Raw genomic sequence first — 14,305 nt, 5'->3', positions numbered from 1 at the left:
GGTTCTCTCTCTCTCTCTCTTTCTCTCGTCTTTCACTGGCGACCCTCTGGAGCCAGCTCCTTCCTCTAGCTGGGCCCGTGCTGCATGTCTTACAACAACACAAATGTGCGTCCTTTCCTTTCCACACATGCTAAACTCATTTCCCAGCGAACTGCAAGGAAAACACAACACCATCTTCAGTGCTGTTATCAAGCCCTCGCTATTTACTAATGTCACACAGGAATTTATGCCTGTTTTGAGTTACAGAGGGTGGACTGCTCTCACAGCAGAAAGGAGAATGCCATATAAAACAATTTATATATATATATATATATATATATATATACACAAACACAAATTCAAATGCCATATGTTAAATGAAGTGTTGACATGTGTGCATACTAATACAAAGGGAGACATTCCCAGACTGTAACTAAATTTTGGAGAAACTGTTCTGATTGTTGAACAGCTTTTCCCATCCAGCTCCTTCTCTCTGAGCTCAGTAGCAGCATGGGTTTTCTGGCTTTTTGACCACAGTGACTGGTTTTCATTTTCTCCAAGTGCAAGCCGGGAGACGTCTGCCAAGAGCAGGTTAAGCTCCCCGAGTTTTCAGTTCCTGCAGGTCTGGCAGTCCATCACTTCCTGGCACAAGAGGTGACAATCTTCATTTGGAGGTCTCGGAGGCAACTGCCATTTGCACTCTGTTTGGGGGTTGCCAGGCCTGGCCTCCAATCACTCCCATCTCGTAAATTTACCTATCGGACTCAAATTGTGCCAAAGCCATCAGCGGAAATAAAAAAGGAGGGTATGTCACATCATTTGTGAATGGCCCTTTGTAAAAAAAAAACAAAAAACAAAGGCAAACTAAATATTTGTGTGCATACGTGTGTGCATGTGCTTGGGTGTGTGTGCGTGCGCGTGTGTGTGCTTGCGTGTGTACATGCACATTGATCCTATTTACAGATAATAATCACTCCCTGCTCTGCTCCAGTACCACAGCTCAGTTTGCTGGATTTTTCCTCCATAACGCAATTCATCAAAGACAACCCAACAAAATTACTGGCTGTGGTGGTATCTCTCTTTCACTTGATAAGGCAGTACCAGAGGCAGGGGGTGTTTTTTATCAGGGTACCTCGCTGAGTATAGTTTTTGACAGCCTCGCTTGTCTCCCTCCCCCTCTCTCCATCTCTGCCTTTCTTTAAAACATACAAACCGTAAACCCCCTCATTCCCATGTACAAGGGTTTCACAGTGTAGGTTAACATGCTTAGGGCAACAAGAGACAGTTATTGGGAGGAACTCAAGCATACAGACGCGACAAAAAAAAGAAACAGTGCAGTGATACCAGATTCAAAAGCTGTTCTAGTATACACACAAAAAACAGGAATAGCTAAACAGTTTAAATGCATGTCAATAATTACTACTGTGTTTTCAACAAAGACTGTGTGAAGACAAATTAAAGAAGTTTGTTTTTTTTTTCCTTTGTCTGACCTCCTTTATCCAATCACTGTTATACCGTTCTCTCTTTGCTGTGACAACAAGAAGCGCACTTTTGACCATGTACAGTATATTCAGTTAAAGAAGAAAGCTCTCTATCTCTATCTCTATCTCTCTCTCCCTCTCTCTCTCTCTTGCTCTTGGCTCTCGGTAGCACAAGGGGTTGTTGAGTCGCTCATAAATAACTCAAAGATGTTCACACCTGTGCACTTGCACGAATACGGCTCTCGTAGGTGCATCCTGGTCTGAGATGTATTTCCTGCGGGCGCTCTCATTAATCAGACATATGCGGCGTGTTTGCAATCAATGCCGGGTCTCCAGCAGGAGGCTAAAAAGACACAGCAATTTACACAGCAGACACACGCGGCTCGTCTGTGAAAACAAACAGCTGAATATCATCTAAAAAACAGGAATCTCTCGGCTCCGAGCAAATCTGAGCGCTCATCTGCCCCTCTGCTGTACCACCTTAACCTATTCCTGGAGGTGAGAAGAAGAATTAACACCGCACATGCTGTTTTAATTACACTATGCAGATGCAGTGAAAACATGTCATTTAAGAAGCTAATAAACAGACCCCCTCTCCTTTGCAGGTTCTCCAAATTCTGCCTCATTGAAAACCCTCTGTTTCCGAGCTGATATGTAATTAAAATTATTTCAGAAATCCTCCTTGACAGTCCGGGACTTAGCCAAAATGTAAATGACATTAAAGGAGACAATGAATTGAATTTTGTTTAATGTCCCTTTTTGCAGATCCTAATTTACATAGCATTTCCAACAAAAGCGCTGACCTTATAAATGCTGGCATTTGTACAGCTTCCTCTGAGTAGGGTTTAATCATGCTTTCACAAAGCCATGAGGGAAAACGCTTTAAGTTGTCTGGTTGTTTTATTTTATTTATTTTTTACAGGGGAAGAAAAAAAAAACAAGCAATGGTCAAGTGTAGATCTTTTTTCCCCTCTGATAATGACCTGACAGGACGACAGGTCTGAGATATTAGCCCATGGCTGTTTATAACAGTCTGGTAATAATCATCCATAATCCTTTGGAAACTCACCTAATAAAAAATATAATGAACGTTAAGCAAAATCAGCATTCGGCACCAAATTGCACAATATTAATACTTGAACAGGTGCAGAGAGAGGCCCTTGAAAGGAACTAAATGAATAAAGTGTCCCAGAGCACAACTGTGTGTACTGACAAAAAAAAGTCAATCACATGAATTATTCAGCGAGTGGGGCTGCCTGCAAAGGTCACTCTGTCTTGACCTTTGTGACAGGAAGTGAAAGGAAGCACCGTTGACTAGGAAAACCCCAATCAGTCTTCAGACACTTCACCATTATTAGTCCGAAGACATAAACTACAGCTGTAAATAAATCCAGAGCCTGGTGGTGTGCTCAAGACACCCTGGTTGTTTGTTAAGCCAGCTATATGATGTATGTTTTTAGGCCTACAACAAGTCTTTGTGTGTGTGTGTATGTCTATATATATATATATATATATATACATATAATATTCACACATAATTTGAATCTTCATGGGGTCAGTTTTTAAATATTTAAAGACCCCATCCGGGTTGAAATTCTGTAACAGCTGTTAAATCTGACAAACTTTTTTTTTCATTCTTTTTTTTTTTCAACCAAAAAAAAAAAAACTAGAGCTGTAACAAACTCCAAGAGAAAATGGGATAAACAGATGTCTGGCTCGACTACAGGAAAATAGGACACATTTGGAATGATAAGTCTCCTAAACTCCGTTGAAAATGCCAGATCCTTGAGGATGCCAGTTACTGTCCAACAAGATGCCAGCTAGCAGCGAGGCTGCCCCCCGTACCATCTGGGGAAATGTTGCTGAGAATGCTATCGATAACGGGCCCGAAAGCCGTGCCTCACGTGCGCCGCTCCCAGCGTCCTCCGGCGTCCCCAGGCCCTGTAGTTTTAATGTTTTGATTGTAACGTAACCGGACCTCCCTTGTCCACTCTCAACAATCGGTCTTTTCAGTTTCGGAAAACAGTCGAGCACTTTGTCCATGTATTCTAGGGCCCAAGTTTTTTGGAAGGGGACATCCTCAAAGGGGACGCAGCTAACCTAGGCATTTCCGCAACACTGTCATTAAAAGAAAGGAAAAAAAAAACAAAAATAATTTTGTCACTGAGCTGATTTTTCACGTAACGTATTTGTGCGTGGGTGCTAACAGTTTGTGTAAAAAGGGAGAGAAGTGGGGGAGAGAGGGAAAGCAAGAAAGAGTATTTCTATATTCTGTGTTGATCTTTTACGTTGGGAGCGCGCGCAACGTGCGTTTACAACCGTAGTCACCCTAAAAAGAGGCAGCGCCGCGGCGCTTAATGGCTGCTGGAATGTTCTGGGTGTGATGGGATAAAACGATCTGCTCATAGTTGTGATATGCAGACAATGGGAGCTCCTAATGAGGAACATCTGCTTTTGTGATTTCACAGAACAGATCTCTCCGCTATGAAAACGATACTCCAGACCCATTCAGCCACGGCACAATGAAAATGTGAGCTTTTTTATCCACTGTTTGAACTTACTACAATATCCCTCTGCTGTTTCTTTTTTTCCTCCCTAGGCTTCGATTCTTGGGCCCACTGTACTTCCCTTCCTATTTTACTTATGTTTCACGCATTGTCCCACAGATTGGAGCACAATGCAGGGAGATATCATATAGTTTAAAGTCTGTTTAGTGACAACACAAAGCAAGGCAATTTATAAGAAGCACAAATGTGTTCAATATCAGTGACACTTAATGTCTTAAAGTGGTCACCTAAGATCACTTTGAAGGTAAATATATCACTGGCTATTCAACTAAGGGGAAAAAAAGACTGTGGGGAAAGCTTCATGTGTCAGAGGCTTCCCACAGGAAGTGGGACAGGCCTCTTTTTGCCATTTGAGTTCAAACTTTACAGCTTTTGAATTACAGAGGGTTTTCTCAGCAACAAGAGGGACAAATGTGACCCCAGATCTCAGCTGCATGATTGAATCATTGGTCCACATCCTGCAGAAATATTGGTGGCCTAAATGACTGAGAAAGCTAGAGCATGTTGCAAGGCTTCTCTGGCATTCCTCTCCATGCCAACGATTCTGGTCTTACAGCTTATCACACTATAACAACACTGCTTGAGCTTCAGCCAATAAAATAGTTTAGCATGCAATAAAACCTGAAAAACATTAATGCACTAAACTCAGAAAAAAAACATATATGAACACAAACTGTCAGTCACAGCCACTGCAAATGCATCTCTACAAAACAAATAACTTCAGCTATAAAAATGCAGAGGCATATATATTGCATGTCTCTCTCATGAACATCACTGCATCAATCCTATATCACATTGACATATGCATACAGCAAAGCATGTGTGTATACCAAGCACTGTGCTGTGCAATGGAGTGCGTTGACTTTGAAGAGCAGTTCTGTTTCTCCACTCTGGCATCAAGATATCAAGATTCAGACCCTCTCTTTCAAACAACAACAACAACAGCAACAAAAAGATTTATCTCGTCTTGGATTTTGAAGTGCAAGAGGTGGATTACAGATTCTCTCAAAACTGGCAACATACAGCAGATTGTATTTCACTGATTAACTCCTTTTAAGCACTTGTGCTTGGAACTAATGGAACCACCATTTTCCAAAGGCAATTTAATACAAATAATATATTGGCAAAATGTGTTGTGTTCCTTTTATCTTGTTTCCTTTTGTACGGCTATATAAGAGACTTTCAAAACACTGTAAAAATGCATGCATTAAAATGATTTACAATCTGTTCTTACCCTTCAGACAGTGTAATTGTTTCATAAAACTCTTGTAATAATTTATAATATCCTTGTCTTATTTTCTCAAGACAAATATAAGAAATAATACATATAAACAGTAATACCAAAATTATATTTACACTGTACTAAATTGTAAGTACATCTACATATATGAATATACTTACAATTTTCAAAAAAAATGTTAATTATTTTTAAAATATATAAATAATATGATATGTTTGGTATACATTACTTTTATGTTCCTCATTTATAATTTATAATTTATTTGTTGATTTCTACTTATATTTATTTATTCTTCTGATTTAATATACATCCATAATACAATGACCATAAATGTGAAATATAGACACCCCCCACCACCCCCCAAAGACATCTCAACAGTGTTTATTTCCATAGACCCACTACCCGAGAGTGTGTCCTACTTCCTGACAGTTGACACACACACTCTCAGAGTGAAGGTAACAACTGGTCAGCCCTATTTGATTACTAATAAGAGAGATGTTCCCTCTGTCACATACCAAACAGTCTCCACTAAGCAAACAGCTATTCCAGCTAGTCAAACATTAGCATTGCTATCCACTGGTGGTGCATATTTCGACCTGGCTTAACTCATCTTCTTTTCCCGGTTTAATTTCTTAGCTGACAGACAGCAAAGTTCACCATCGGAAGATAACCCTGTCGTAACCAGGAAAAAGCTGTGAAGACCCTGCCCACTCAACAAACCAGCCAGTAAAACCCCTGCATCCACCCTGTCTGTCATATGCACTGCAGTTGTGGCCACATCACAGTGCGGTGGGCTCTCTCAACTCATGGATCAAGGTGAACTTGTTCTAACCCTCTATAGCTGCTAACAGGACCATCCATGAGCAGCTCTGAGCTGTCACATCCTGTGTCTCCTTTGCAAATACCTTCAGCATTGGTACATATTCAACATTTATGTACAAAGGAACAGGAACGCACATCTAAACCACTAAGGGCCCTCTTGAACCACTTAAAAGAACAACAAACCCAGACCAACACCCTCCACTGCAGCGCCGCCATTTTACCACCTCTGACGATGTCAACACACAATTAACTGCAACTCTACAATGAGAAATCCACGCAAGCTTCAGTAACATAAAAACACACAACAACAAACAAACTGTATGTAATGTAAAATTCCCCTCTTGCAAAAGAAACTGCCCTTCAGACCTTTACTGGCAGCCACAAAAAAACCTAACCTAAGTGAAGCGAACAGCAAGCCTGAGTGCTAACTACAACAACAACAGCAAAAATGAACACCAAGGACTAAACGGAATAAAACACTTGTTAGCAAATTAGGAAGAGGCATTCAGCGATACATCTCTGCATTTAAAGCCAAAAACTCTCTGGGCATAAACTGCTCCTCACAGCGAGAGGAGAAGGAGACGAGGCTGCTTCCCCTGACAACTCGCAGGCAATTACCGAGTCCCCACAGAGTTGGCCAGGTTTCCAAGTCAACCCACCTGTGCATGATAACACAGGAGAACAACAAATGGTACAATGCACTAAATGAACTTAACACGGGGGGCAAGAGGGACACGCCGGCGCCCCACACAAAAGCGCGGGGAGAAAGGGAAAGAAAAGAGGTGCCTACCTGTCAATGATCACTGGGTCCGAGGGAGTCTCGTTCCTGTTGCCACAGCTCTTTTTGTCACAGCACCGACTGAAGGAAAGACAGACCGTGTGATTAAAGCTGTCTGGGTGTGCGTTGTGCAACTGTACATGTTGCTGCCTTTTTTTTTTTTCAAAACTCTCACAAAGTGATCTCTGTGTCTGTCAGTGTTTTTTTTTCTCTCTCTGTCTCTCTGTCTTCACTTGTTTCTTTTTCTTTCTTCCTTTCTTTTTTTTTGTTTAATCGTGAAAAATGGTTGATCATCACTGCGTGTCTCATTGTTGTTGATAAGTATGGTACTCAATGAATCGCGCCGGGTAAACATCTAGCACTGCACTGCTGCTAAAAGATGGAAAAACAACATGTTGTGGTGTTTGTCTTAGCAGTGAACTGAGAAGAGGCGATGCCAGGAGGCTGGGGAATACAGTTTCACAGCTTCAGCTTTTGTTTACCTCTAATTGTCAAGCTGTTATTTCTGGAGAGGATGCAAGATGCCACCTTCAACCAATATTTCTGTGGGGCATTATTAATTACGAGCTCAAAAGCCTGCATCCATCCATCTCTCACCAAGTGGAATCGTTTCTCTTTCGTGAGCCTACCTACGGTCCATAATTGAAACTTTAATTAAAGCAGAAATTAAACCAAAAAATTGCTATGCCTCTTGCATTTAAAAAAGCACAATTGTATGTTGGTTACATGTCTAAATTAACTAAATTAACACCATATGGTATGGAAAGTGTATAAAGCTCTTTAAAGCTGACAGCTAAAGAGATTAAAGAAAGTCTACAGTCTTCCACATATAGCTTAAAATCACATCTGTGCATTTCACATGTTAATTGCAGTACATGTCGATGTGGAAAACACAGAAATTGTCTTCATGCGTAATAATGCATGTGTATCTACCTATATTAGGAAAAATCATATTTACAAAAAAACGCGGGTATTAGTTCCATCACTATCTCTGCGGGAATGCAATTTAAAATGTATACAGTGTGATCCTATGGAATAGTATGCCCCTTAGAGTACAGTGCATGTTACTGTAGTGCGTGATGCTGCCGTGCGCTTCCTGATCAACGCTGCACTTCTAAAAAAAGCAACTATGTTTCAGATGGCCAGATGGCTTTTAAAAAGTCTATCTCAAAAAGTGCACACCGTAAGTTAGTTACAGAATACAGGTGGGACGGACGTTCCTAAAGACATCGAGTTAATTTTCTACACACAATAAAGACAGGGCGTAAGAGGTTAACTGTCAGAAAGAGTAAAGCGATAAATACGCAGGAGTTTCTCTTTAATACCGAGAGCAGACAGTTGTATATCAATGAACGTGAGTGCTTTAGTACTACTGAGGAGTAAAATGATTCCTGACATCCGATAGCATCAATGACCTGTTTTCGGTTTTTAAATATACTGCAGTCACACAAGCATACATTAATCTGCCCCACTGTATATCACATTGTATTTGTATTCAGCATTTATTGGTTGGAGCGATAACACAGCGCTCTCCGGATGATGGCAGTAGTTAATGACTGATAATAGCATTTGAACCATATAAGGAAAGAGTCCTTTAATATCGATTTTATATTAGTTATCTCAAGCAGGTGTATCAAAATATAAACGACGATCAAGGGCATTTCTCGTCAAGCGTTTGCACAAGTTTATACGATTAGCATTCCGTTCGTGTGTCGGGCCTTGGCCTACGCACCGAAAGAAGCCAAAAATACAATACACCCAATCTGATTAATGAAGGTAATTGTAAGCACTATTCATGCGTTTTTTAGGAGAAAACGATGATTTGTCTGAGCCGGGTGATATCAAAAGGCTTAAAAATCAATAACCCTTGATATTCAAACCTAAGAATGACGCGCATCTCGTCGGAACGGAAAACAATGCTTGTTAATAATGTAAATCGCGGAAAAACAACACTGCAGAATATTCCAAAATGAAATGCAATTCTGAGAGAGGTCAACAAAACAATAAACAAGCGCCACATCAATTTGCCTTACCTGCACATAATTTCGTGTGTGAGGAGGACTCGGCACATCTCTGGGTTTTTGTCTTGGCCTTCATAAATAATAGCCTTAAAATCAAAGCAAAATTAAATTCGTCAGAAGCATAAAATAAGCAGATGAGCCACACAAATAGCATAATATATTGATATATTGGTGTAGGCTATATTTTAGTGTAGGCTTAAGAAAACTGCAGCAGGCCAAATGCAAAACTAAACACTTGAATCATTTCTGCATAAATTAATTAATAGGGACAACGTATTTTAATAATTTAATCGTGATTTTTTTTTCAACTTATAAATAAAATTTAGAACACCTAAAAACCTTTGTCAACTACTACGCACATGTTTACTTTGGAAATATGAAGCACTTTAATTCATATGTAACTGATATGCAATACATAAATGTAGTAAATGACACAATGAGGCGCGTGCATTTTAATACCCCCCTCTAAATTTTACTGACGTTCGCGTCAAGAGCAAAGCATTTCATCGTGCAGCATTTGAGACAACAACTATGTACGTATTTGCCATTTGTTAAATAAATGATATATTAATAAATAAATTCAATAGAGGAGGTTTTCAGACACAGAAGGGCGCTGCAAATAATAGCCATAACCGTATACATCAACATGGTTATAATCTGGAGATATTTGGGGGGAAAGTGCTAATGGGCAATCTGTTGTTTATTTTGAGCCGCTAACAATGATTTTTCTTTGGATAAAAAGCTGTGTCTGGGGGTACGGTTGAGTAATTTTTGAGCAGTGTCTTAAACAGATGGTGTAGAGCTGTAGGTGCGCTCGCCCTCAGTTCTTTCGCTCTGTCTCTCTCTCCCCCTCCCCTCTGTCTGTGAAGTAGGACAGCAACACGCCGCCGTGCTTTCCTGTGCTCAGGGTTACCCGAGCGCCGTGCTCTACAACTCAGCGGAACCCCAACACCAAGCCCCGATACTCCGCTGGAGATTCTAGCCTATAATTACCAAGCCTAATAAAATCCGCACGACAGCGCAGCGTCTGCGGAGAGTAACAACGGAACAGAAGCAGAGAAGAAAAACCGGCTTAAATTCATTTAAAAATAGTAAAATGCGCAAAATCTCCAAGCAGACTTCATTCAACTATTTGGGAAGAGGGAAGAAAAAATGTTTTTATTTATGGTATGTATTATTTAATAATTACTGCGACTAATTTTCACTGTAAAGTTGAGTCCCAGTGAAGTTTCGAACCAAAATTGATGAAAGTACGCTGTGTATGTACCCTACGTTGTTTTTAATACTAATTAATAACAATTTACTTACAAATTTATAATAAAAATAGTGACAGCGTTTACGAAACACATCCCTTTTCCACAATTCTACATATTTTTGGGACGAGTTTCAAACATTTTATGTAGCCTTTTTCTCTCAACCGATCATGTGCACTGGTGTGATTTATTTGTCTAGTTTTAGCTGCAGATACAGAAATCCATAAACTGACTGTTCAGCGCCATTGACTCTTTGACCATTCAGAGGGCTATTTTACTTCAATGAAGTGGCAGATTAAAGGTCCCTATTTTCACCAGTATTCGAGCTGCCACAACAATGAGTAAACGAATGGTAATAATAACCGTACTTAAACCTCGCCACTTAAGCCTTCTACTCCGTGGAAGTGGAGTGTGCAGTTATCAATATACCTCCCTTAATTAGCCGCCAGTGATTTCCGAAAACATTTAGGCTCTGTATACACAAAGGAAGCAGACCACATTGTCAACTCAAGAGCTCCTCTCAGCCTATAAGGGTCGTTCTTACTTTGAAATCATTACCGAGGAGAAAAATCTTCAACATTTGCCAGAAAGATTTTTAGCGTACATGTCAAAGTGCCTTGTCTTTACAACGAAATAGACTGACCGTTGAAGCAACCGACGAATATTCATTATTATCTTAATTCAATGATTTACGTATTGTCCGCGGGCAAGTTGCTGACAGTCAATGCGGGTAAACAAAATCAAACACAGGAAAAAAAAGTAGAAGAAAAAAAACTTTTTAAGAGACTCGCTTTTTACATATGCCGAACAAAATACAAATAAACCGAAACTGACCATTGTAATCATGCATACCGTTGGCAGTTGCATGGAACTGCAAAACAGGCTAGCACAGAAAACGCATGTTAGACCATCAGTTTAAGCAAGTATGTTATGTTAAAAGATATTCGCCGACCATATAATTACGGTACAAGCAGAGAGTGACGTGAATGAAATAGCGGCCAATTTGGGGCAAATGAACGGATTGTGGAGACCCCTGGAGCTTACAACTTGAATTATAGAGATACGTGTCCGGGGGTTATGTGAGAAATTGTACGTACGTGCTGTCATAAAGATCTACTCTACGTTCAGTGTTTAAAAAGTGAATGTAATTCACCACTACCCAAAATTAATTCACATCAGGAATATTTACTGGAGCCCATGTGAAAATAAATAGTAAAATCGCATTATCAAAACAAACAAATTTCAAGCGCGTCGACGCAACATTGCGTGAATCTAACTATAGTATTTCTACTAATGAAAACCCGTTTAATTTCCGTTACTACATGGATTTTAATATTGTCTAAAAAAAGACTTTTTTGTCCACAATAAAGAAAATTGTGTTAACCAAAACAGACTGCGTATCAAAACAATGCGAGCAATTACAAAAATAAGAGAAATTTGTATCTTACCTGTTTTGTCATGGAATCGATTAGTCGTACGTAAAGATCCTGCTCTGTTCTGACACCTGGAGAAATTATTTTATTTATTGAAACAATGCGTCATATGAAAAGCAAGAGAGCAGCTTCATGTTGTTAACTGACATTAATGTTATCGTTAACATTCAGATAAAAAAAGAGGACAAAAGAAAACAGAATTTTCTTCCTAACTTAAAAGTCATTAATTGTATAGTCCTCCACACGGCATTACCGTGAGTGGAAAAGATGTTGATAAATAGGAATTAAAACGTAATTAAGTATGCATTGAGTGATACACCGTTATAAACTATATAATGATATCAAGTGCAAATGATACCAGAGGAAATTCAGTATTTTGAATTACAAAAGCACAATATCAGTTAATGTAACGAGAAGCACTTGCATAAACACATTTAAATTTCATCCCCATGCATTGCTGAATGTATGCTCCATGTAAATATTAATCATTTTATGTTTTTTATTTATCTTTGCTAACCTACCCACATTAACAGTGAAGGGACGATTACATCAATCAACGTAATTACTCTCAAAATTGACACCCAGATATGTGGATAGTTAGATTTTTACTTACCATTGCTGTACAATAACTGTAGTTTGTAATGAATCCCATTGTTAGTTTTTTCACTGTTTGGTTCCTGTAAATAATCAGCATTGTTTTGTATCAGAGTGGCATACCTTGAAGGTTTCTTTTGGTGAATGCAGCTTCCTAAAATGTTTGTATAAAGTTGCAGTCATATGGATATGAGTGTAAGTAGAAAAGTTTACATCTATCTATCTATGTATCTATCTATCTATCTATCTATCTATCTGTCTGTCTGTCTGTCTGTTGGTCTTTCTGTCTATTTGTTAAACACAGCGACACGTCTAATTTGAAAACAAGTTGCCTGTATTTATTTACCAGATTTTTCAGCAATGTAATGATAAACATACAAAATACTTGTTTTAAGTACTAAATTCTATCTTCCCTGTCCTCTACGAATGTTATTGAGACTCAAAAGTGCACGTGGCTTCACGACCTCCAGAGCACCGTAGTGACATTTTAGAATTGAACGTAAAGTGAAAATCACATATGATGCAAAATTGTTTTTGGACGATATTCCGAAGTAGCGCTTACTTTCTCCTTCTCCACAAAGTCCACATAAGCTGTCCTTTCGATCTCCACGGGTTGCCCCTGTCTGTCATACAGAGCCAGGACGAAGTGGAAAAAATTGGATTTTCTGAGGTTGGATGGCGGTTGCTTTTCATAATGTGCCCGAGCCAAACCTACACCGCTGCAGGGAGAAAACGAAGAGACCGTCTCGGTTAAATGTGAGATACACCAGAGATAAGCAAGAGCTGATGAAAACATTGGAGATGGGCAAGCGCGTTTTGGAGACAGGAGATTTCTTGATTTGTCACTTTAACAGTAATATGATGTAATGAAAGGGAAAGAGGCTGAAGAGGGGCATAGGGAGATTGTAATTGATACTGGGTATTGAGGGGATTTAGGGTCGATCTGAGAAATACATTAAAAATCGGATGATTTGGCATACGTACCTCTGGGCGGCTGTGTTAGCATCCACTACCCCAGCTGTGTGCATCCACGATCGGACCGGATTCATCCCACTGCCCAGCGGTTCCTCTTTCATTGTCGTCCCTCCTCTCGGAATATTTTCCTGAATCCCAAACATTAAAACAGTTTTTGTGCAAAACCAGCTCCGACCAAATCTGTGAAATATTTTTTTTCCTCGGTTATCGGGAAGGTAAGTCTGAGTTTGCTCTTGAGTGATCTGTAGAGAGAAAACCCAGTTCACAAGTCTTGTTTCCTTCTTCAGTCCGTCCTGTGTTGGCACGACATAAACAATTTACACAGAGAGCGCTACTGTACTTCAGCAGCTAGTTGGAACGTTATCCTTCCGTTGGAGAAGTCGCTCAACTAGAGATGCGCTTTTTTGTAGTTGTTTGTTTTTTTGTTTTTAATAATAATATTAAAAAAGAAGTATTTTTGTAACTTGTGTTTTGGTGATGTTCTCAGTGTGGTGTCATCCTCCTGCAACAGCATCAAAAAACCTTCAGGACACTGCTGAATCGACCACTTCTGGCACGGCGCTCCTGCTCCAAAAGACAAATAAACGAAAAAATGATTACCATGGAGGTGTTCCCGGACACAGGAGAGGTTGATGAGGGGCCTTTAGCGTCTTGCAGAATGGATGGAAGCATACAAAACTCAGCCCTCTATCCCCTAGGAATGGAACCTTTCCCGGGAGCCAAAACTCTAAACCCACGGGATCCGCGCTGTCAGAATATGACGCGCTATGGGCGTGGCTTTGACCAAATATGGGAGACTGACAATTTCTGTCTGCTCGGCGCCGTTCGGCGCTGCTAGTACAGACTATTATAACCGCAACCTGAGAACACCAGCTCCACTTTTTCCTTACAATGTAGTGAGATTTCTTCCCCTCAAATGAACATCCGCTGAAGATGTTATTCATAAACAACAACAAAAAACCCTAAGGATAAAAGCCAACCAATACGAATGTCCGGTGGCAAAAAAAAAAAGTTTTTTTGGGAGCTGAAATGTCATTGCAAATGCTTAACGCTGGTCTGTAGTGAACTAAATAATCAATTGGTAATTAATGTGCTTAAAAATAGCATCAGAGGCGGTTCTCAAAGAGAACAGGACCGACTGTCTAACCATGTGAACAAGATT

General features: G+C 39.8%; 1 protein-coding gene across 19 annotated transcripts in view; it reads right to left on the bottom strand.

Annotated features, from left to right (window-relative positions):
* The window catches only part of ebf3a (EBF transcription factor 3a), a 91,633-nt gene extending 77,587 nt beyond the window's left edge, over window positions 1–14,046 (bottom strand). For all 19 annotated transcript variants that reach the window (XM_036528418.1, XM_036528532.1, XM_036528585.1 and 16 more), the window contains exons 1-6: window positions 13,153–14,046; window positions 12,731–12,887; window positions 12,188–12,251; window positions 11,590–11,645; window positions 8,901–8,974; window positions 6,880–6,948 (exon numbers count right to left, since the gene is read on the bottom strand). In XM_036528418.1, the coding sequence (XP_036384311.1) occupies window positions 6,880–6,948; window positions 8,901–8,974; window positions 11,590–11,645; window positions 12,188–12,251; window positions 12,731–12,887; window positions 13,153–13,286 (554 nt within the window). In that variant the 5' untranslated portion in view covers window positions 13,287–14,046. The remainder of the gene's footprint in view (window positions 1–6,879; window positions 6,949–8,900; window positions 8,975–11,589; window positions 11,646–12,187; window positions 12,252–12,730; window positions 12,888–13,152) is intronic.
* Window positions 14,047–14,305: the final 259 nt, after the last annotated feature.

The sequence above is a fragment of the Megalops cyprinoides genome, chromosome 1 (assembly GCF_013368585.1).
Source record: "Megalops cyprinoides isolate fMegCyp1 chromosome 1, fMegCyp1.pri, whole genome shotgun sequence".
In the NCBI taxonomy this organism is placed as follows: domain Eukaryota; kingdom Metazoa; phylum Chordata; class Actinopteri; order Elopiformes; family Megalopidae; genus Megalops; species Megalops cyprinoides.
This window is presented reverse-complemented; position numbering and strand designations above follow the sequence as displayed.